Source organism: Colletotrichum destructivum, chromosome 7, assembly GCF_034447905.1.
Source record: "Colletotrichum destructivum chromosome 7, complete sequence".
Lineage (NCBI taxonomy): Eukaryota > Fungi > Ascomycota > Sordariomycetes > Glomerellales > Glomerellaceae > Colletotrichum > Colletotrichum destructivum.
In genome coordinates this window covers 2,116,060-2,139,405 of record NC_085902.1, presented here as the reverse complement: position 1 = coordinate 2,139,405, position 23,346 = coordinate 2,116,060, and the positions used below count along the sequence as shown (strand labels likewise).

The 23,346-nt window shown below is 56.6% G+C and overlaps 6 protein-coding genes across 6 annotated transcripts; 3 read left to right on the top strand and 3 right to left on the bottom strand.

Moving 5' to 3' along the window:
- The first annotated feature begins 466 nt into the window (after positions 1–466).
- On the top strand, positions 467–2,551 carry CDEST_11206 (Putative mandelate racemase/muconate lactonizing enzyme, enolase-like, L-rhamnonate dehydratase). Its single transcript, XM_062927362.1, has 2 exons — positions 467–752; positions 816–2,551. Exons 1-2 carry the CDS (start codon positions 594–596, stop codon positions 2,010–2,012), a joined length of 1,356 nt encoding a protein of 451 aa, XP_062783413.1. The 5' UTR covers positions 467–593; the 3' UTR covers positions 2,013–2,551.
- A 233-nt stretch (positions 2,552–2,784) lies between these two features.
- On the top strand, positions 2,785–5,010 carry CDEST_11205 (Putative S-adenosyl-L-methionine-dependent methyltransferase superfamily). The gene is made up of 3 exons (XM_062927361.1): positions 2,785–4,151; positions 4,209–4,512; positions 4,566–5,010. The coding sequence occupies exons 1-3, from the start codon at positions 3,124–3,126 to the stop codon at positions 4,968–4,970; spliced, it is 1,737 nt and encodes a 578-aa protein (XP_062783412.1). The 5' UTR covers positions 2,785–3,123; the 3' UTR covers positions 4,971–5,010.
- Position 5,011: 1 nt separating this feature from the next.
- Positions 5,012–6,292, bottom strand: CDEST_11204 (Putative FMN-binding split barrel). Its single transcript, XM_062927360.1, has 2 exons — positions 6,134–6,292; positions 5,012–6,065 (listed from the first exon to the last, which is right to left on the bottom strand). The coding sequence occupies exons 1-2, from the start codon at positions 6,198–6,200 to the stop codon at positions 5,320–5,322; spliced, it is 813 nt and encodes a 270-aa protein (XP_062783411.1). The 5' UTR covers positions 6,201–6,292; the 3' UTR covers positions 5,012–5,319.
- A 698-nt stretch (positions 6,293–6,990) lies between these two features.
- Positions 6,991–7,367, bottom strand: CDEST_11203 (uncharacterized protein; the record flags this gene model as incomplete). The annotated part of the gene is made up of 2 exons (XM_062927359.1): positions 6,991–7,071; positions 7,161–7,367. 2 exons carry the CDS (start codon positions 7,365–7,367, stop codon positions 6,991–6,993), a joined length of 288 nt encoding a protein of 95 aa, XP_062783410.1.
- A 2,421-nt stretch (positions 7,368–9,788) lies between these two features.
- On the top strand, positions 9,789–16,999 carry CDEST_11202 (uncharacterized protein). The gene is made up of 4 exons (XM_062927358.1): positions 9,789–10,032; positions 10,196–10,730; positions 10,791–10,878; positions 10,933–16,999. Exons 1-4 carry the CDS (start codon positions 9,986–9,988, stop codon positions 16,368–16,370), a joined length of 6,108 nt encoding a protein of 2,035 aa, XP_062783409.1. The 5' UTR covers positions 9,789–9,985; the 3' UTR covers positions 16,371–16,999.
- A 127-nt stretch (positions 17,000–17,126) lies between these two features.
- CDEST_11201 (Putative septation protein Etd1) lies at positions 17,127–23,169 on the bottom strand. Its single transcript, XM_062927357.1, has 2 exons — positions 22,018–23,169; positions 17,127–21,698 (listed from the first exon to the last, which is right to left on the bottom strand). The coding sequence occupies exons 1-2, from the start codon at positions 22,036–22,038 to the stop codon at positions 18,339–18,341; spliced, it is 3,381 nt and encodes a 1,126-aa protein (XP_062783408.1). The 5' UTR covers positions 22,039–23,169; the 3' UTR covers positions 17,127–18,338.
- Positions 23,170–23,346: the final 177 nt, after the last annotated feature.

The following is a 23,346-nucleotide window of genomic DNA, read 5'->3' as shown; positions in this document are numbered from 1 at the left end:
CCCCATCGACTGTGTTCAGTCACGGGCCCTAGGAAGTCTGGCGGGCGGAAGTGGAGGCCGAGCTGGACGTAACGAGGGAGGAATTTCTCCATCAATCAGAGGCCTCGAAAGCAATAGTCCGAAGCCGGCTCGGCCAGGCCAACCCCCGGCGCTGGCAAGCGGCCTCGAAGCCGGGTTGTCTCCTGGTGCAATGCCCCACCAAAGGGACCCCTCTCCGCTGCATGCCCCTCCCCCTCCCTCCCCTCCTCCTCCAATGTCTCCCCACCCCTCATCCTGCTGCCCCTCCGGCCCAACTCTAGACTCGGGGTAAAAGCAACAGATGGAAAAGTTGAGTGTCGTAGTCCGTGGCCGGCCAGGCCAGGCCGGGACGCCATTGGCAGAGGTGGGGGGGAGGAAAAGCATCAATAGACACTATAAAGGGTCTCGTGTTCCTCTCCGTCAGCACACAAACGCATTATCCCGCATCCCTCTCCTTCCCCCTCCCTCCCCGCGTCCGTCTTCACGATACCCTCATCTCTCAATTCCTGCTAGGTCCGGTTCCTCGGTTCTCTTGTTTCGTTGTTATCGATCTGTTTCCCCCCAAAACCGCCGCCATGAGCCTCGACATCACCATCACGGGGTGGCAGACGCGCGATGTGCGCTTTCCCACTTCGCTGGACAAGACCGGCTCTGATGCCATGAATGCTGCTGGCGACTACTCTGCCGCCTACTGTATTCTCCAGACTGACTCAAAGTACTCTGGACACGGCATGGTAAGTCAACCCCCCTTTGCGCCTACCAGCATCGCATAGTCGCTAATATGCCCCGTTCCACAGACCTTTACCATCGGCCGCGGAAACGACATTGTTTGCAAAGCCATTGACTACCTCGTCGAGAGAGTTAAGGGTAAGAAACTGTCGGATCTCGTTTCCGACTGGGGAAAGACGTGGAGATACCTTGTCAACGACAGCCAGCTGAGGTGGATCGGCCCCGAGAAGGGTGTCATTCACCTGGCCCTCGGCTCCGTCGTCAATGCTATTTGGGACCTGTGGGCCAAGGTTCTCGGCAAGCCTGTCTGGCGCATCGTCGCCGACATGAGCCCCGAGGAGTTCGTCGCCTGCATCGACTTCCGCTACATCACCGACGCCATCACCCCCGAGGAGGCCATCCAGCTTCTGAAGGAGCAGGAGCCCACCAAGGCTCAGCGCATCAAGGATGCCGAAAACAGCCGTGCCGTCCCGGCCTACACCACCAGTGCCGGCTGGCTCGGTTACGGCGAGGACAAGATGAAGGGTCTGCTGCAGGAGACGCTGGGCAAAGGATACCGCCACTTCAAGCTCAAGGTTGGCAGCAGCGTTGAGCAGGACAAGAGGCGTCTTAGCATCGCCCGCGAGGTCATTGGCTACGACAGCGGCAACATCCTCATGGTCGACGCCAACCAGGTTTGGTCTGTGCCCGAAGCCATCGAGTACATGAAGGAGCTCAAGGAATTCAAGCCTTGGTTCATCGAGGAGCCCACCTCTCCTGATGACATCCTCGGCCACAAGGCCATCCGTGAGGCCCTGAAGCCTTACGGTATCGGCGTTGCCACCGGCGAGATGTGCCAGAACCGTGTCGTCTTCAAGCAGCTGCTCATGTCGGGCGCTATCGACATCTGCCAGATTGATGCCTGCCGCATGGGTGGTGTCAATGAGGTCCTAGCCGTCCTGCTGATGGCCAAGAAGTACAACGTCCCCATCGTGCCTCACTCCGGTGGTGTCGGTCTTCCCGAGTACACTCAGCACCTGAGCACAATTGACTATGTCGTCGTCAGCGGCAAGCTCTCCGTCCTCGAGTACGTCGACCACCTCCACGAGCACTTCCTCAACCCCTCCGTCATCAAGGACGGATACTACCAGACCCCCACGGAGCCTGGTTATAGTGTCGAGATGAAGGCCGATAGCATGGACCAGTTTAGCTACCCCGGTAAGCCGGGTGTCAGCTGGTGGACCAGCGACGAGGCCAAGCCCATCATCGAGGGAGAGAAGATCTAAAGAGGGACGGCAACGAGGCGCGCGCGCGCTCTCTCTCTCTTGTCGTGAACTCTCCAAGGGGTCGAGCAAAAAGGGTGGGTTTTGAGAAAATATAGTTGCTCGTCCGCAGGGAAACGATGGCATCCTGTATGGCCGGCAAGTCGCCGGCTGTCCTTTGTAACGGACTTACGGTATGGGAATAAAAGGGGTCTGGCCAGGGATAGAAGGCCAGTCCGCAGGGCAACGATGGCATCCTGTATAGCCAGAGATAACGGCTATCCTTGTGCATGGGTAAGGCGGACTGCATTACTTGAAGTAAATGAGATTAGAGGGGGGGGTCTGGCCAAAAGAGAGCCATTCCGCAGGGCAACGATGGCATCCTGTTACGGCGCAGTAGAGTTCTGCGTTCCGTCCCTAGGCAACTAGCGTTTGATTTTCTTGGCTTTTTGCAACCAAAAAAAGGGGGGGTTTGGCTACCGGAGCCATTCCGCAAGGCAACGATGGCATCTTGTATAGTATGAGCCTAGAGGCTCTCTATCCCGTCACGATAACGAAATAATGAGAGGGGACGTTGATGTCCGAAGACGATGCTTCTTGGTGTAACGGTGATGATGCATAGGACGTTGGTACAGAATAGATTCAGAGTGATACTGCACCGCGCATTATCTAGCCACATCTCAGCCACGCCAAGGTCATAGCTCGCGCCACACATATGAGGGACCCAGAATTGAGCCAGCCAGTGACCAAAGATTGAAGGATGAGCTGAGGAGACGTTTCAGGACGCAGCAAAAGACCTTCCGCCCACAGCGCTGTCGCATCGTCACCCTGTTTTGAAGTCTGAGCTCGCCAGTGTCCTGCAGGTCCAAGGGAAAGAAAAACACAGAGCTTCCACAGAAGGCTGTTGGATGCCAGATATGCAACTTTAGCCTGTCCGTTTGGATCGCTCGCAGTACCTGTCTGTACCAAACAGTGTCTCGTTGCTTGTTCCCACCTCCTAATCTCGTACCTGTACCTTCGGTTACGTTTGACATCGGGGCTCACTCGCTCATTCCATCACTCACTCGCTCGCTCACTTGCTGCACTCACAAGCATCCACAATCCCTAACCGGCATCACTGAATCATCTGTCCACGATGCCGCCAAAGTCGAAAGCCAAAGTCGCCGCCGCCCCTGAGGGCTTTACGCCAGAGAGGTTCGAAAAAGAGCTCAAGAGCCTTGCCGCCAAAGCAAAGGGCGAGACCAAGGGCCGGTTTTTCCAAAAGCAGGCTTCGGCATACCTCAAGTCGGCCACTCTTCTCACCCTCGCCGCCGTCTACAGCAACGTCTCCCAGCTGGCTCTCTCGCCCGTCTACGGCTCCATCCCCTCGTCGATATATCATGCTAAGCTCGTCATGGTCGCCTGCTTCTTCGGCTGGGCCGGCAACATGTTCCTAAACCGCTCGCTGCGCTTTCACCCGGCCAAGCTGCTGCCTGTCCTCGCCCTCTGGGTTCCCGCCATCCAGTTTTACCTGTACCAGACGAGCGGTGCACTCACGGCATACTGGGGCCCTCTGGTCATGGAGGCCTCCACGCTGCTGCCCCTGATTGTGATCTCGGTGAGCTGCGTGGCGACCGAGCTCGAGAAGGCCGACCTTTCGAAGCTGCCCAAGTTCATTGCCGATGCAGGCCCTGGCCTGGGATCGTGGGGGCTATTCAAGTTCGTCGAGAAGTGGTCGGGAGAGTACCTGCAGACGTATATTGGCAGGTCTTTCTTCCAGACCAGAATCGGTCTTGAGGCGCTTCTGGCTGCCGCGTACTCCGTATATGCGCCTTCCAAGCTGCTGCTTCTCGCCGTCCCCGCTATACTGCACACGGCCGTGTTGAACACGCATGTCCTGACACCCATGGCGTCCGCGTCGCTCAATAGCACCCTGCAGGCCAGCAACTGGACCCTGCTGGACCGTAAGGAATCCCTCACCGGCTACGTATCCGTTCTTGAGAGCGAAGAGCACGGCTACAGAGTTATGCGATGCGACCATTCTCTCCTCGGCGGCGAGTGGGTCAAGCACAAGGGACCCCGAGTTGCGGAGCCCATCTACGGCGTGTTCGTGATGCTGGAGGCCGTCCGGCTCGTCAAGACTGCGGAAGCGGTGCCCGACAGCGAAGCCAAGGCCCTTAATATGTAAGTTGAGTGTGAATACTGTACCTTTGCAAGTCAGGGGCTGACCAGCGAGTCCAGCGGTCTCGGCATCGGCACAACACCGGCTGCTCTCGTCGCTCACGGTGTCGACACGACTGTTGTTGAGATCGATCCCGTCGTGCATGAGTTTGCCTCCAAGTATTTCCAGCTGCCGTTGAACCACACTTCCGTTATCGCCGACGCCGTGAGCTACACGCGCCAGCTCGTCGATAACCCTGACGCCAGATTCGATTATATCGTTCACGATGTCTTCACCGGAGGGGCCGAGCCCGTCCCGCTGTTCACTCTCGAGTTTCTCCAGGGCCTAAACTCGCTCCTCAAGCCCGACGGCGCTATCGCTATTGTAAGTTGTCACAGGTTCCTCCCCTTCTTCGAAGTTTTTGACTCACAGCCCAGAACTACGCCGGCGACTTCCTTCACCCGGCGCCGAAGCTCATTGTCGACACCATCAAGCAAGTGTTTCCCTCGTGCCGCATTTTCCGCGAGTCGGAACACCCCACCAAGGAGAAGATCGCCGAGGACGGTCAGGACTTCACCAACATGGTCATTTTCTGCAAGAAGACGAGCGGAAAGCTCAAGTTCCGGGCCCCCGTCGAAGACGACTTCCTCGGCAGCCGCACGCGCCGCGCCTTCCTGATGCCCTACCACGAGGTCCTCGACAAGCACTTCCTCGAGGGCGACTTTGGCATCCTGACGAATAACAATACCGAGCAGCTGACTAAATGGCACGAGAAGAGCGCGCTGGGCCACTGGGAAGTCATGCGGATTGTCTTGCCTGACAAGATCTGGGAGATGTGGTAAGGTCGTATATATATATATATGTGTGTGTGTGTGTTGGCGTGTGTTGGTATGTGTACTAGGGAAGCGGCGCTATGAACATGGGTCGGATGGAAAAGCAATGTCGTTAGGAGGAGACTGCGTCTGTACATATCCCAAGATCTGCGATCATCGCTGTGGTGTATTACATTGGACCGAGAGTGGCAACTCCGCTCGCAACTACTGCTCGGTTCCAAACAAGAAGAAGAAAGAGAAGAGAAAAGAAAAAAGAGCCCATAGGCTGCAGTCCCCGCGCTGAACCTGTGATTCTACTAAGCGATCAAAGACGGGTTTCCTCCGTCACCTTTGCCAAGTTCCAATGTGTCACTCGCTCTTACTCTTCCTCATCGCGCTTCTTGACCGCATTTCTCGTCGCCGAGTCAACAGCCACCTCCCGCGCCGACTCGTTCGAATGCTCCACAAACCTTTTCAAGTACCCGGGAACGTTGTCCACCCGGTTGTAAGGTCCGGAGACAGGTTGCCCAAGTGTTTGATACACCGGTACAACGCCCGTCCACACTCTCCCGACAACGTCGCCGTCCTCCTTATCGTGCCTCTCGTCGCCCGGCGGGCCCTCACGGATTTTGGCACTCCCCGTCGCGATCCTCACCTTCAACACGCTCGTCGACGACATCTCGGCCCGGTTGGGCGGCACGCGGGAGTTCTCCCAGCGACCGGGCACGACGCCGTCGGTGATGAGCTCCATGGCGTACAGACGCTCGTCCGGATCCTCGACGACGGAGGCGTGTCCGAAGAGCACGGCTGAACGGTAGTTGTAGCTGTGTGAATTGGGGGTCAACGCGAGGACTAGGCCGTCTAGGTGAGATGCCGCAACGCAAACGGGGAGGCCCGGGGTCTCGGACGAGGACTGGCGCGAGGTGTTGACCATGCGGGACGAGACGTAGCCGTGCAGGTACAGGTCGAGGACGTCGCCCTCGTCGGCGGAGGGGCGGGCGAAGGAGCCCATCTGCCCGAGCATGGGGAGAATGGCGGGGAACGATGAGCTGGGGGAGTTGAAGGAGACGTGGAGGATGGGGCTGGTGTTTATAATTGTGTGGATTGTGCGAAGGGCATAGGACGCTTTTTGGGGGCAGGTTATTAGCCCTGGAGAAATGTCACTCGAGATTCGAGAGAGGGGGTTAACCTACCGCGGTTGTTATAGCGCTTGACGGTACTATAGGGCTGTTTGGGATATTCGAGCTCGATATGAGGCATGGTGGCAATCTGATGAGAAAGGCTGGCAGGATGAAGAATGTATTGCTATCTAAAGTTTGTGATACAAAACTGATACCGAAAACGTATGTACGCTTTATATGCTTGGTGGTTCGAATGTCAACAGCGGGATAATGACACGATAAGACAAGACACGCCAATTACGCCCATCGCGCCTGCAGAGTTGACTCATTGGAGGATCGGACCGGATCATGGTGCCGGTGGCGGGTATCGTCGGGACCGGCTCCGGTAATGAGAAGGGTGAGAAGTTTGAGCCGATGGGGGGCTCGACACGGCATGGCGAGCGGCCAACGTGGGAATACAGCATGTGTTCTGCGACGCCTGTTTTGTAAGAGGAGACGTAATGTGTTAGTGGTCGGGCGAAGAGCGGAACTGCCGGACGAGGGTGGTTGCATAATCTGTTTCCCGGTCCCGGCAGCGTTGCTCCTTGCCGAAACATCACAGACTTATTGGGAAACCTCGACAACAAGAGCGCTCAACGTCCTTCCAAACTAGTGATTCTCCTTTGGGCAGACCCACGGCCAGAGTCAATAGTATACATCGTGCCGAGATTGCAGTGGTCAAAAGCCATGGAAGGCCTGTTGAACTTTGAGGATTACCTCACCGTTTCGCCATGTTAAGTCACCTTAAGTTAGGTATAGTGTGTAGACGCGTAGACGCGTTCGTCGGCGCCCCTGTGGCTCGTAAGAAGCCCGGACGTCTTCCTGTTACCTGATTTACACCTCCAATTTCCAAATTTGAGCTGATTTTTTGACATTGCGACAAGCACCCGTCACATGAGGAGCCAGCGTAGGGCGATTTCGACGTCAATGCCCGTCCAAGAGTAGGCAGAAGGTTGTCGATGGTTCAAAGCCTACTCAAGTGTGAGTTTACGAGCTCAAGAACACATCGTCGAGGCCCAGGCTTATTCCTACGCCAGCCAATGCTTTCTGAACCTTGAACACTGCCGATCAAGACTGAAGTTGCCAATGTCTGGCCGCGTGCCGCCTCAGGGTAGGTTGGTGGGTAGGTATTCTCGATGGCGAACTTGACCATTGTGTGGATCAGGTATCGAGAACGGCTTGCCCTACAGGTCGTCCTATCGGTGGGCCGTCGCCGAACAGCAAAAGATGCAGATGCGGCCGTCGTCTTCCGGCCAACGGGCGTCATTATTGGAAACCAACAAGTTCAGAGCAGTCTTCAGAAGGGGTCCCGAGTGTGAGCGAAGTATGGAAACAAAAGTATATGCAGGAACGGTAGAAACAACAGAAACAACAGAGTCAAAGAGTCGTGATGCGACGATAGGATTGGTAGCACACGTGCAGATGGGTAGGTCGGTAGGAGGACAGGTTTTCGTACGTGCCTGGTCTCTGGCCGGATTCGGTAGCAGCCGAAACGCACGACAGCTGGGCGGCCAAAGCTTATTCGCTTAGCCCTCTTCGAGGCTGTACTGAGATAAGTACTTAGGCAGGTAGGTAGCCAAGAAGGGATCCTAGAGGCTGTACGTACTGCGTATGAAGTAAGGTACCTTATCTACCAGCGTATGGAGTAGATATCTCCCAAGGAAAGAACCCGAGCATCAGTCAGTGCATCAGTGCCAAAGTGTGGCTTGCAGAAGTCAGAGCCCCGAGTTGTCCTCGTGGCTGCCGACCAGTTCTCACAGGGGTACCCTCGCCAGCGTTCTCCACTGCGGGAGGCGCGCCAAGAAGCATTCAAGCCCCTGACAAATCTCAGGGACGACTTTTCTCGTTCGGGCAACTGGCCGAGAAACCCTCTTTCTGCCTCTCGTTCTCAGTGTCTCGGTCTTTCAGTCTCTCTCTCCTCGCTTTCTTTCCATACATCACTCACACTCCTACCCACACGCCCTCCTCTGGAGGTTGTCCATCTATTCGGTCCCAAGTCTGAGCGGCTGGAGAACTTCCCCTGGCGCCACCGGCTTCTTCCCTGTATCCGCCATCTGATTCTGTCATCTTAGCTGGCTGTACCTTATTTCCTCTTCTCTTACTTACCACAGGGCCCCGTCCGCTGGGAGATGTGCTACGACACTGACGACGGGGACGAGGTGCCTTGGTGCATGATGCAAACACATGTCATCTCGCTCTGGACCGAAGGGAGGCGTGGGCTCTACCAGAAGACGATGACTTCAGGGGGCAGACCGTTCGATTCACTTTTGTTCCAATCACCGGGCCGAACCAGGAGAGTTGCACGCCCTCAAAGACCAGGGAACGGTTGTTGAACTTAACGAACCTGTCTTCTCGAATTGGCCTTACCCAGAGCGGATGCTGATGCGAGAAACGCTGCATGCCAGTACCTTTTGTATTCTATTTACTTTATTTCCCCCCTTTCAACCCCTCATTTGGAAGCGGGCGCTTGTTTTACGACCTTCGGCAAGCATCAAACCGGCGCGGCCACCGCATTCCTGCCATCTAACAATTGGTCGTGTGAGCCTGTCCCGCCCATGTACGATGTATATGTTTCCACCATTGGTGACGGCAGGTCACGGAAATTGCCAACACATGGCTCGCGTTGCTGTGTTGTGCCTGGTTAGGATTCCAAGTCGTTCCAGACTACCTACCTACCTCCACCAAGCTAAGTACAGGTAGAGAGAGGGGTAGCCCACGTTCCACAAACGGTCTGACGGTCGGCCCTGTTCCGACGACACAGCACGGGACACTGACCCACCGCAAAGAACACAAAAAGAGGCAAAGGACCAGAAAGAAAAGATGGAAGGCGGGTCGAGAGTAAGAAGTCTACGTGCCCTGGTCCACTCCTCCATGCCCGAACATGGCGGGTTTCGACACTGAAACTGAGTCGACGCACGCCACGGCGTTAGGGTGGAGAGAACAAGGCCGATCACCCCTGCCAGCCTTGCGGCCAACCCAATCACGGCCCCTGATCTTTGCCGGCATGAACGACGCATCAAGAGATCTCTCACAGCACCCTGCCCTCGGCCGGTTTGAGACCCGTTCTTTATCTATTGCTCTCCCAATATCATCAGTCTTCTCTGTCGGGCCTTCACTGTTCAGGAAACAGGAACCAGAGGCACATCAGTGATATCACTTCGCCGACCAGGTACTTACGTACAGTATTTCGGTTCCGAGGTTGGGATTGGCCGACGAGCCCCTGTCCTGCCACAAGGTGACATCTGGCTGGACTGCTCTACCTCTACCTAGGATCCCGTACCAATAATGACCTTGCGAGGACTGGAGACTGAAGACTGGGGACCGAGGACTGAGGCCTCTTGTTCTAGGTTATCCATCCCGCAGCAGCGCGCGCGCGGCAGGCCCAGACGCAGACGCAACCACAAGTTCAAGACCAGCGTCTGTCCCGTCGTGGCCTTGCTGTCAGGGTCTGCACACACGCCCCCCTTGATACTGCATACCAAGGTATGTGGTATGTAGATAGCCTTGGTTGTCGTCTGCCAGTTCCTCTAGCTTCATTCCCTCTTCGCTGTTGTCCGCGTGCCCCGTCTCCACTCCACTCTCTTGCGTCCCCGAACTTCGAAGACGATCGAGAGAGAACCGCCGCCTAACTTCGCTTTACGGCGCGTGGTCTAAACTCTCAACTCCATCCCACACTCTCCTTCATACCATCTATCTGCCACCTCGTGGGGTCTCCTTCCTGCCATGTTCATTTCTGGTTAATCGTCGAATGTTACCATATTGCGACGGCATTCTCACCATGATTCGTTTCCTTTCCTAAGATTTATTCCTTCAACATCCTCCCTCCCCCATTGACTGGGTTTTCTCCATTCTACCCCGGCCGGCCCGCGGCCCCGACGAACAAAAATGTTCATTCCAGGAATCGTCCAGGCCTTGATCGCCGCCCTTACCTTGTCAGTCGCCCATCCATCCATCCTTCCGTCGTTGAAGTTGAAGTTGAAAAGAGTCGGAGTTTGTGGTACACATGGGACGTTAGGGGGAGTGGGGGCATGGAGAGAGAGGCAGGAAATCATGGGATGAGGAAGGCACACTTGGGCTAACACTACAGCAAAACAGTGGCATCGTTATCCAAGCCGCGACGCCCTTCGTCTTTCCTTTAGCAAAGGGCCATGGATCAAAAATCCTTCGGGACGGTCTGAGGCTGGTCCTCATCACATTCCTTGTATCCTCTGCCCTGTGGGCTCAAATCGACTTTGCCGCCCTTACCATCGATCCGACCTCGATCTCCGGGTGCCAAATCGCCGTAATTTTTACCTCAATCTTCGATCAACTGGCACGCTTTTCCCTCGAACAGTTTCTCCTATGGGTCATCAACGCAAACGCCGCCGCGCCCGTTGGCACTATGGTTTACCAGGCCGTCCTCGGCGTGCGCTTCGTCTTGGGTGCTGTTTTTATTGGATTCCAAAAGGCACAAATCGCCACCGTCTGCGTAGCTAGGAACGATGTGTTGGCCATCGGAGCTGTCGTTATGGTCACCGACTTTGCTGTGGTCGGCATGCTCGCCTTCAGAGCCAACTCCATCGACATCACGACCGTGCATATCAAGAAGGCCATCATGTGGACTGTTGGAGCCCTAGGTCTTTGGACCGCAGTGAGTAAATGCCTCGCCGAGCTGGTGCTTCGGAGTGCTGACCACGCGACGCAATCGTAGACAAGCATTCCTCTACTCCTGGGCATTGACACAATCGAGCTACTCTTCAGAACTGCCCTCCCTGCTACCGGCCTGTCGATTCTCCTCAGTACGTTGAGACGACGTGGATCGCCGCATTGGTTGCTTAGCTAACCACTCGCAGGTATCCTTACGGGTAACATTGGGACATTGCTGCCTCCTCGGCAGAAGCACCCTATTCATCCAGATGCGCAGTCGCCGCGTGATATTAGTGCCAGCAGAGACATTTCAACCTCAGACACCGACTATCCACCATCGCAGTACGAGGACCTCAAAACCGGCACGATCACCACCGTCACAACTTTTAACCAGCCAAGAGACTTCATGGCAGGAGTTGGTGGCGCTCTGCCTACCATCGCCGGCTCCGTACCGGGCCAGGCCAACATAGGAGTTGGCGGCGTTCCTGTTCAGGGCCAGCTGTTTCCACCGACCCGTGCACAGACAGCCCCGGCCAGGGAAAGCAGGAGAGTCGAAGTGAAGCCCGGTATTCTGAACAAGAGGAGCATATTCGACAAGATTGGACCGGGCTTGAGCATGAAGAACGCTATTTCCAACCCGATCCTCCAGGAAACCGGAGAACAGAACCCCTTCAGTAAGATTGCCACGGTTGACCTCGCCACTGCCGCAAGGAACGACAGAGAAAGGAGGGGCAACGACCTGACCATGCAACGGAATTCCAACACCTTCAACGCCCACCGTCCCGCTCCTAAACCTCCTGCTATCACGCCAGAGGAGGCTCTCAAGAGAGCTCAGAGCGGCAAGCGGAAAGAAGTGGCTTCGGCCTCAACCCCGGTTCCGGTGGAGCCCCAGCAACTCAGATCCATTGGACTGATGTCGAATCCTCCGGCAACGACTTCGTCTGCTCAATTATCTCCCGGAGTCGAGGAAATTCGACGCAGATCTCCTAGACATATACCCGAGAGTTACCAAACGCCGGAGAAACAGGGGCCAAGGCCGGCCACGCCCCCGCCAGCGATCTCCATGTCCAACGTCTCGCCGCCTCGCCCATCGCGGCCTGAACGACCCCTGAGCCCCTTCGAGACGGTGGAACGGTCGACGAGCGAACCCATCGTAGAGGAGTCGCTAAGCCCAAAGACGCTCGGTCGATCCGCAAGGGAAACGTCCCCTGCGACCACTACCCAGCTTATGTCGCCACAGATTGCCCTGGTACCTCCGCCCAAAAGCGCCGCTCGCTCGATGTCGCCCAAGAAGCCGGATCTCCCGCCGACTTGGCCCATACAAACCGTAGTAGACCCCACAATCCGGCCGTCCAGGCAAAAGCCGCTGTCACCCAAGACACCACCGGGTGGTACTTTGCAACGCCGGCCGACTGGCGGCCTGCCATCTAATCCGAGGGCGATGACCATGAGACCTACGGCCAAGGACCCATCTGTCCCCCAGGAGCAGACTGTCTTGTTTGTCAACAACATCCGGTACAACGACCCCACGGCGGTGCAAAGCATCATCCAGGGAGCCACGAGCCAGTCCGCCAAGACGCCTCTCCCGTTTCAGTCTCCTGCTCCAGCTCTCAAGTCGTCAAACTCTGTCGTCCATCGACCTCGGCCTATTCCCAGACAGCAGGGCAAAGACCGCCAGATTTTCCCAGCCGAAAATTCTCCCAACCACAAGAGGAGCAAGTCTGGCGGCTCGATCATCAGTAGAAAATCCATCTTGATGTCAAACCCTGGAAGTCCCACTCAACTGCCGCCTCTGCCGCCGCCGCCCAAGAGCGCCGGTAGCCACCCCGTACGGGCGCTGCCCAACGATACCAAGAGCATGACGTTTGACGAAAAAATGGTTCTATTCTTTCCCGGCGCACTGGGCAATGCGGGCGGGGACGGCAAGCCTAGGACGCCCGTCCCCGACATGCCTGTTGTTCCTTCGGTTTACAAGCTAGCGAGCAAGCTGATCAATGAGGCTCAGGATGCATGGGATTCGGAAAGTAGCCGTGACCAGTCGAAGCAGTCTGATCGTTCGACCAAGACCTCTATTCGTACTCAAAGCATCCTTGAGATCGAGGAAGCGGTCCTCCCGGATATACCGCCTCGCTTCACGTCCAAGTTCAGTGTAGACACCTCGGTCATTACCGGCAGACCCGACGACCACGAGTCTTGGATTCCCACTCTTCCGATGAACGATGGCCTCCAAGGCAAGGTGTTCTATGACGGAGCCAAGCGCCAGTCATCGCCCATCATTCCTATACGCAACCCCAGCATCTCTGAGTTCAGTGAAGAAAGAACTGCGAGGACCCGCGACGAGGAGACTACCACGAACTGGGGATCCATCCACTCGCCCGTTGCTGCAGTGAACATCCAGGAGGTCACGCACATGCCCAAGCCCACGTGGATTCAGCCGCGTGACGAGCGCAACCCCCGGGACCTGTCTATGATCAGCAACAATGACGGCAAGGAGGTCATGACGATTATGCTTGACTCATCCATGGAACACGAGAGAGATGCCGAGGTCCTGCCGGCGCGCGAAAGCCCTGTGGATCTCCCCGACGTGGACGTCGCCTATCGCGGTGCCCACTGGCATCGCCGCATCGGCGACGAGAGCATCACCTTTTCCGAGCGCAAGGAGAAGGTGCAGTCACGCCGACAGCCCCCGCCGATGCCTCTTCGATTGAGGTCTCCCGTCAAGAAGATTGCCGTTGTGATGCACGCTGCTGAGCCTTCACCTTTGGAGTCACCGCAGCATGCGTACGAAACGATCCAGGCGCAGCTCAAGAAGCTCGAGGAGCCCAACAGGGACTCGTACGAGAGCGAGGGACAGAGAATTCGTTTGCTCGAGTCCTTGGAAGCTGAAATGGGGCAGCAAGAGAACCAGTGGCACGAGATGCAGCACGGTCTCAGTCGCAACTCCCTGTCTACAGTTGGAACGACTTCGGTCCGCAACTCGCAACACGGTCCCACGGCTGTGGACTTGCAAGCCACTCCCAGCAACGACGTGACACCTCAAGAGATCCCCCAGCGGAACAATATTGCATTAGACCGGCGAGCTTCCCGTCGTGCCCGGATAGGAAGTAGCGGCAAGCCGTCCAACGAGGACCTGAGAAGCGCTTCGTCCATCTCGTCGCAGAGCAATGACAACGACAAGCGCACTAGCCTCTGGGAACAGCGGTTGGCCGACGCTCAAATGGAATACATGGAAAACGCATCCGAACTATTGGCAAAGCGAAACCTCAATTTCTTGTCTGTCTCAAAGGTGCCCTTGAGCGCCGCGGCGTTGCAGCTGGGGAGTCCTACCCCACCGGACACCGACGAGTCCGACGCCGACCCCGACGACGCTCAGATGTTCGCGAGGAGGGTCGTGCCGAACGAGCGAGCCGCACTATCGGAAGGCCTATGGAAACCCGACTCGCCAGTTTATTTTGAGCGCGAGCAGCCGCCGCTGCTTTGGGCCCCGGCACACCACCATGTCGCGACTACGTCGTCTTCCCCGAGCGGCGATGCTGACGCCCTGCCTGGCCCCTCCTCCGTTCGCCCTGCGACGCGCAAAGTCTCCTGTCCCCTAAATATCTCGAGCTCGCAACTCTGGCAACCCGATCACACCGCTGCCACAAAGCTGCGCATCACCTCGGGACTGTGGCGTGTATCTTGGGTTCCTGAAGCTCCCAAACCCCAGACGCGTCCCGTCACGCAGCGACCACCGAGGCGAAACAAGCGCGTTACCCTCCTCCCCGACATCCTCGAGAGCCCTCAGCCGCTCCCCGACAAGCGTGGCACCCTCGGCATCTTCCAGTTCCCCTGGGGCGAGAGGTCGGACACTGCGACAGTGCAGCCGCGGCCCAGTCACTTGTTGATGGCTATGCCCGGTACTATGTCAACTGGTGGATCAGCAATTCGTGCCGCATTGGAAGCTCGCGCAAAGCAGCTCGAGTCTGCAGAATACTCTTCTTCCTTCTTTGACGACTACGACGACGAGGAAGAGGGTGACGACCAAGTTTCCGACATTGAAGAAGACGACGACAGTGACGACGGCTTCGACGAGACCACCCTCTGGGAAATTGCTAGCCTCTTGCAGTCTGACCAAGTGCCTTCCAAGAACAGCCTTCTCCCCCAACCGGCTTTATACCGCCCTGATTCCTTCGTGGAGGAGCACATCTCAGAGCTCTCGCAGTCGGAATACGAAGATTCCGAGGACGAAAGGGCCGCCGCCGGCGACGAGGATACAAAACACGACAGCATGGTCATCACCATCGCCGCCGCGCCGGGGACCATATCCGCCGCGCCAGCGCCTGTGTCGCTTCTCTGGAACCCTGAGCCAAAGATCCTCGTCGTCACCCACATGGCGATGGGTCTACCGCAACCCGACGCTCGTTTGTGGAGAGGCTACGTCGAGAAGATGACAGCCGCCCCCCGCGTCCGCGAGCATCTCCCGGAACCCCCCGTTATCCACAGCTCTGCCCTCTGGAGCCCACCGGCGAAGAGGCTGGCACCAAAAACGGCCAGCCCTCTCTGGAGCAAGCCGCAATATCGGGCGGCCAAGACGCTGTGGGCTGCTCAGCCTGCCGTCGTCTACACCGAGTCCGCCGGTCTCTTTGACCCTGGCCACAAGCGCACCTGCTTTAGGACAACATCAGCCGAACCCATCGGCCTCCGCATGCCTTCAGGTGCCAGGATGACGTCTGAGGAGCTGCCACAGCTCATGTCAACCAGCCTCTGGGCCTATACTCCTGCCGTGGTTCGCGTCGAGAACTGGATGTCCCTGTCCTCAGCCGGACCCCGCTCACCACTCGAGGCCGGCTCTTCGGGCCGCTCGACACCATCTCTGGACACCGCATCAACGAGATCCGATGATGAAGGCGCCGTTTCTGACTTCGAGCCGCTTCCCGAAGTCCCCGTCGAGAAGGCTACCTGGTGGGATTCTTCGGATGACAAGATGCCCCAGCCGGCCCAGTCAGCGCCGCAGTTGGAGCCCCTCCGTCGCACCAAGGCCGCGCCCGCCGAGTGGGGTGCCTCTTTGAATGAGGCCGTCGGCTCCGTTCCTTTGCTGCGTCTCGTCCGCAACGAGACCACCCCTGCGGAATGGGCTGCGGCTTTGAATCACGCCATGGCCTTGTCGTTCAACGTTGCCACTTCTCACCCAGCCTTCGCAGGCTCCGCAATCGAGACTACGACCCGCGATCCCGCCGTTGCCAACCCAGTCTTCTTCAGCCCATCATCACCGGGCCCCGTCGAGCAACCCGCCTCCTGCGTCCCCGAAGAAGAGCCCGTCAACCCCATGCCGACTTCCCATTCCACCCCTCTCTGGTCCGCTCCCATGGTCACGGTTCCCAAGGACACAGGCATCATGTGGATCCCGCCGACCAAACCTCGCCTCCATGCCCACGATGCAGCGCCTATGAGGCCCGAGGACCCCGAGTCCCGCCGTCTGCGCATCAAGCGCGCCAAGACGGAGGCATCTTCGTCGCTATCGGCGCTCGTCAGCTTCGACGGTCAGGTGATGTGGAATCGTTTCTATGGCGCCGAGCTGCGCCGCGTGACGCCGCGTGGCGGCGGACGCGACTGGCTCGAGGGCGCGGCTAAGCCGCCAGTCTCCAAGGTCGTCTTTCGTTATTGAAATAAGCACCAATTCAAGGAGGAGGGATATCTCTCCTATATGACTCGGTCGGTAGGATCTGATGGTGTACATCACGTGAACCAGGCGACAGAAGGAAAGATGACGATGTACGAGGGAAAAGGCCTCTATACAGCCTTGGCTTTTGTTCGACCTTGACGCGCACACACCGCAGTAGTGTCAACTATTCCTTTCTCTTGTTTCAGCAAAATGCGGTTTCTCTCTTTCCCTTCCCTACCCTTCGTTTTAGGTCACAATTCCACCCCCCTGGATACCCCCCTTTTTTCCAGATTGTCTCTCATCTCAGCTACTTGCTACAAATACGGGCTATCTAATGAGGGCTCTCTTTACCAGCAGAGCCAGCCATTCACTTGCTGCTACCAGTGTCGCGAAAGAACCGGGAGTCTCCTGTTTCTCCAATTTAATCCGTCGTCAGAGGTATCTCAAATCAGACCAAAATAAAATGTCTGGCTTTCCCAGCCTGCATGATACATAATTTCCACAGCCGCCCAGTGGCAATTATGTGAACAATACAACCCTGCTGTCGCCAATGAAGTAAAACCCCTAGCTCCAGGTAGTCAGCCGCAAGTATTCGCGTCAAAACGGGTTACAAAGCCCTGTGATATCGGCATGTGGAAGCTGCTGCTATCAATAAGCGACTGTCATACTAACCCTATCGATAGATTGCACAAGATGGTCAATTAACCTGGAGATTTTGGGAGACCCCAAAAGTGATGCATTCCTCAACACCAAGGCTATGTGTGATTCTCCACTCTCAATCGTCATCCCTCATCGTCCTCTATGCTGCGCTCATCAACCTGCTGCAATTACCCTTGCTGGATTTGACATAGAACCCGGACACCCTAAGGTAGGTAGATGCCCAAGACCGTCCCTATTCTGCCTTGTACCACGAACCCTATGTATTATTGGAATAGCGACGGTAACCTAGTAGTATCCGGCCATCCTTCCCGCTGAAGGGAGACAAAGAAGCGAAAAGGGATGAGATGAATCAAAGAATAGTGCCCATACTTTCTGGACGCGGACGAGAAAGTATTAACCCTCCTCTTTCCCCCCCGACAGAGAGTATTTGGCGCGAAATGAAATCTCATACTGACAGGAAGGAAGAGAATACATGTGCCATACACCCAGTGGCGTCTCACAATCCTGAAAATTTGGAGAAGGAAGAGAGAGGAAGAGTGCCTTCAGAAGATGCTTTGTGACAAATGGGAGAACCATCAGGATCCTTGAGAGATGTAACGAATGCTTGATATAAGCAGCGGGCCGCCCTAAAACGCATGACTGTCTTTTTACTTTTCCTGTTCGTCTACCCATTGTACATACCATAGCCATAACAAGTTGAGGAAAGAGTACGAAAAGAGGTGTCCGAACTGGGTGGACCTTTTTTGGTTTGGCTTGATGCCCTCATCATCGCAACGTGGTCAAGCATCGTGTGCGCTTCTCGATGTCATTCTTAATCATTTCCTTTCTTCCTTCCTCATTCGCATGCCCGTATCATCGTTCCCCCGTTCCATCACTAGGCGGTGGTAGTCCTGCCCGGCAGTCCACGCGCCCGGGCTGCAGACTCACATGGCGAGATCGTACATGATTACGTCGTCATAAGCCTTCTCTCGTTTTAAGAAAATAATGAAAAGCCGTTAGGGAAGTCCAGCTGCAAAAAGCCGAAGTGCGTCCGTATGCTGGGCTCATTGCCAGTCACAGGTGTCGCGGTAGAATAAGTTCTGCGCATCGATCGAGTCGATGAAGGTGGCCGGGTCATCTTTATGTTGTATGTCGAAGCGTGTAAAAGAAAAGGACCAAGAACCCAATAAACCCTAGGCCGTCGCTATGCAGACAAGAAAAATCAACAGTTAATCGTACATGTACAGGGTCAATGTGACCCGTCGCTGGATGCAGAGCCTGTCGCTATCATCGGGATTTCTGGTGTTGTGATTTAACATCGTGTCCCTCGCCTCAGCTGACGGTCATCATTTGCATCCGTTGCAAGCCGCTCGAAGGCGAAGCATCGACTGATCCGCGGCCGAGCCCAGAATTTGTACTCCGGTTTTGGGGCAGCTTCTTTGGTGGGCTGGACGGCGACGGAGTGTGTTCGGGGGTGAAAACCCGGGTGAAGGCCGGGCTGTCACTGTGCTGGCGGGGCGTCCGGGCTGGGCTCGATGTGATCTGGTCAGCACGGCGAACGACCTCGGAAAGTATGTCCCTAAGGTCGCCTGCGCGTTTGACCAAAGCTTTGAGGCTGTTGGTGCCAAAATGTACTTTGTCGTCGCGTGCCGAGTCGGAGATTGATCGCTGCTGCATAGCATCGAGGACTGATCTCACAATGTCAGTGACGTCGTGACCGCCCATGTTGATGTTGTTCTCAGGTGTCCTCGGCCGTGGAGAAGGAAGCTCGTCCGGGGCGGGACTATTCCCTCCAAAGATGTCGTCGTCTGGCGAGAAGACCGAACGTCTGCGGCCGGCGGGCCGCTCACGTATGACAGCCGTCTTAGACATGTTCAACTCGAGAACCTCGTCGAAGGGGTCTTCCTTCTCGACAGGGGCGGGCGACACAGCATCGAAACCGCTCATGACGGAGGAGGAGTCCACGTCCATGCCCTCCAATTCGTCTTCGTCGGGCGACGCGAGCGCGATGATTCCCTCGGCTTCCTTCCAGACACCGGCATTGGAGCCCCCAAGCATGTCCAGGTCCCGGCCGAGTCGACATAGGCGTTTGAGGTCGTTAACGAGCAGAGACAACTCCCTGATGTGTCCAGAGTGTTGCTTGAGGCTTGGCTGTGAGGCCTGGATAGAAGCGGGAACGACCATGGCGAATGAGTTGTCGTCTTCCTTGTCCTCGTTTTCGTTGCCGCCAAATTCGAAATCATCGTCCCAGTCCTCGCTCACAGTCTTGCTGCTCAGTCCCCATGTGCCAAACTTTGGGTTCATCGTCGCGCTATCGGTAGGATCGTGGACGACGGGCACACTTTGACTGCGAACGTGCATGGCTGTAGGTCCCTTCCGAATCGCGGCGCGACCACCTCGGATGTCGAGTTCTTGTTTCCCATAGGCCGTCTTGGGACGAAAGTGGCTACCGTGATCCACCTTCTCTTGTGTCGGCTCGCTCCAGTCGAATATGTTGCTGCGAGGCCTCTCGCTGGGGTCATGCGTGGCATCAGTGTTGACGTTACCGCTGATGCTAGCGAGCGCCATGCGCAAATTAGGGCTGACGCCGCGCGAGTTCATCGAGCTCGGGGGTGAGAGCTGCTTGCTATAAGCCATTTCATCCTCGTCGCGGGCCCAGTCGTCGTCGAAATCGTCTTCGATTGATAAGCGGCCAAAGTCCTTACTCCCAAGCGAGTACTCGTTCGAGGGTCGTTCGAGGCTGTAGCGCGGTGCCATCACATCGGAGTCAGTGCGTATTCTCGGCTCATGGTTAACACGAACCGGCGTCGGCATGTTCTCGTCCTCTTCCATGATCCTGTCGTCTGCATCCCACGAGCGGCCTAGGATCTCTTGGATGGAAAGTCGCTTGGTCTTGGGATGTCCGGCGGTGCTTGGCGGCGACTCATCGAACATGTGATCGAGCGGGGTCTCGGCCGCACGATTGCGATCGGACTCGGCAGTCCGTAGCGAGTCAAAGACGGTCTCACTCTTGAAGTCCGTGTCGTCATCGTCGCCCGAGATGAAATCTCGGGCATCGAAGTCGGAGCTGTTCATGGTTGAGCTTCGATCAGTCTGCGCGCTGCGATTGTATGCGGCGAACGCTGACGAGGCCTGAGAGCTGCCGGAAGGGTGGATGGAGCGTGGAGATGGGGCGGCGCCTCCTGATGCGCCGAGCCTGGAGATGTCGACGTTGAAGCTGGATAGGCGCGATAGCGGAGGCAAGGGCGATGAGGAGTTGCGGTCACATGGGATGAACTGCGCAGAGGAAGCGGGGTTCAGGCTGGTGCCTGTTGGGTGGTTCAGCGACGATTGAAAGTCGTCTGCGTCTGCAGGTGCAGCATAGTCGTCTGGAGCGCGACCGGGGGATATCGTCGTAGGCGCAGACACATGCCGCTTATTCCCAACACCACCGTCATTAGACCCCGCCCCGCCGCGTTTCGATCGTCGGAGGCTGCCCGCCCTTGGGATCCAGTTCGGAGAGTTGAAATGCATCGAGATGCGCGAGCGCTTGGTCGGCGTATCCTCTGGTGTCGCAGGGGTATTGTCTTCTTCGGTATCTTTTCCGCCGTCGATCACGTCGAGGGTGTCGTCAATCACAGCGTCGTCCTCGACAAGAGACGGGACGTCTTCAGGAGACGCAACGGTGCCCCCCAGCATACCACCGCTAATAAGGTATACAGTCTGTTTCGCGTCACTGGATACCAATATGCGTTTTGTTATTGCCGAGAAGGATCGTGTACTAGGACTGCGGTCAATCAGACGATCGGGAGCGCTTCGTGCAATGACATTGGCTCTGCGCGTGTGAAAAAATGAGGTCCACTTGGTGTTTGATTTCGGGGTTTGCAAGGCCGAGTCGGCGCTTGTGTGTGGTGGAGGGAGGGCGGCACCGTCTCGGGCGGGTTGGAGGTAGTGGTCAAAGGAGAACTTGGGTTCGATGATGGGTTCGATGAGATTTGCGTCGTGATGGATTTGGTGCAAAGTGGCTGATCTTTGGTGGCTCGTCGCGGGCCGGCGAAGACTGGGAAGGTGCGTCTTGGAACGGCGGCGCATCACAGGGCCGTTCTGGTGTGCCGAAGGCGGTCGCTTGACAAGTTTATTCGGAGGCAGCGGCGGCGGAATCGAACCAGTAGGCGACAAAATCGGGGCGGCGGAACCGTTTGAGAAGGCGAGGGAATTGCTGTCGAGACCTAGGCTTGATCTGATACTTCCGTGTTGTGACAATGGGCGAAGTGACAATCGCCTCATCCAGGATCCATTGGACGAAACAGAGTCTCTCGGGTCCTCCGTTGAGGGCGGTGCGGTCTGATCTCCCTGCTTCGCGTACGACGCTCTCCTGCTGTGCAGCAAGGACGGTGCAAAACTGAAGTGCGAGCTGAGTGGGCGGTGAGGGCGCGCGGACGACGGCTCGTTCGTGGTCGAGAAGGAGAATTGGTGGTTGGGGAGGGTCGCGTGGCGGACGTCGTCCGTGGGAGTCGGAAGCTGGGCTACAGAACTGGTGCCAGGGCGCGACGAGACAGGGGGACTGGACAGTCGATGGTTCGGAGGAATGTCTTGTTCGGAGGCTAGTTTCCTCTTGATCGAGGCAGACTGTGTGGAACTTAACTCGTCGTCGGGATGGGCAAAGACGAGACCGAGGGCCGCAGCAGCAACGGCAGTGCCAGTTCCCACGAGCTGAAGAAAGTAATAGGCAACGAGTCAGCTTTGGGGGGAAGGGATAACCCAGGCAAACCGGGCAAAATATCAGGGGCATCGGTGTTGAGGAAGGGGAATGTAAGAGCATATGGGAAATGAGGAAGCCCCATATAGTGCGGGCGGTGGTGTGTCTCGTAGGAAGCGCAGAAGAAAGCGTCGACGGTGTTGTTCAAGCGGGTGGTGGGGGGATGCCTGTTGGCATGTACGGATACAGGATGGAGGATATAGCGTGGTCTACCTACCGTGGGTTGGTTGGTAGACGGGCATAGAAGAGGAAAAGCAAGCAAAAGCAACTTACACTGGGGGCGGTCTGCATCATGGCAGAGCGTCACTATTCTACGCGAAGAACCAACAGACAAGGCCGAGAGGGAGCATGCGGGCGAAGGAGTCGTGGATGCTCTCGGGAGACGTGGTCAGCATCGTCAAGACATATGGGCCAATCTCTCGGGTCGTTTGTTGAGGAATGCGCGTCGAGGATTGATGTTGTGGCTCGCGGCGCGCGGGCGCGGGTGGGTGTCGGAGGCGGTGGGCGTAGTTCGCAGACTCGACGAGCCGAGAAGAGGACGACGGGTAATCTTCGAGGGACTACGATGACAATGTCGGGCGAAGAAGCGATATGAAGCAAAGGAAACCCCAGATGGCGTGAAGGAGAGGGATCAACGAGAGTAAGGCGCAAAAGACAGATGAAAGGCTGTAGAGGACGAAAAAGGCACACAGACAGAAGGGCTCTCGGATGTCCAAGTAATGCGACCAGTGGATCCAGAAACCCCCTTTTGGACCAGGAACGGAAGTCGAAGAGTAGAAGAGAAGACGATGCAGAGTGAAGAGAAGAAGGGTGTACACGCGTGCAAGCAAGTTGGACGCGGTTGAGATGTAAGGCAAGGCAAGGAGAGGTAAGGTAAGGTAGGTCGAAGTAAAGGTGAGGGTGGGTGAGAGTAAGGTGCGTGCAGTAAGGTGGAATTGGAGATGGATGGATGGATATGGGGGGAGGGTCTCTCCGTCTGTGTACGAGCGTGTGGTTGGAACGAACGGACGTTCGTTCGTTCTCTCGGATGGAGATCCAGGTCCAGGTCCAGGTCCAGGGCCCGGGCCAGGCAGGCCAAGATTGGATACCTACCTATCTAGGTACCCAGCCAGGTATTCAAGGACTCAAGGCTGACGCTGACCGGACTGGGATGAATGGTGAGGGCAATGCAAGCACAAAGTACGGGCAGGTCCGGTTCTGTTGCGTCTCTTCAGCTGAGGAGAATGGAAAAAAGAAGCAGGGCCGTCGTCCGAGAGAGGACAAGACCGGGCTGAGCCAGGTGAGCTGGAGACTGGATTACAAGTTCTGAACTGAGCGAGACCAGGATTCCCGGGGGGCAGAATGACGGTGGATGTGGAGAAGATGTGGAGGGGGAAAGAATGGATTTGAACACGGACATCCCATAGGAGGGACGAGAGAGAGAATGTGTGTGCTTGAGGAGAGAGCATGAGTCCGTCTCTTTTGCTCGGATTAGGAGACCTGGGATAGATTTTCGACTGTCTCTCGCTCTCTCGTTTTACCTTCTTTCTCTTGTTTCTTTTTTTCTCCCATTCTTTCCCTTCTCTCCTCTTTCTCCTGGGGGAGCGAATAGCACTGATGCCA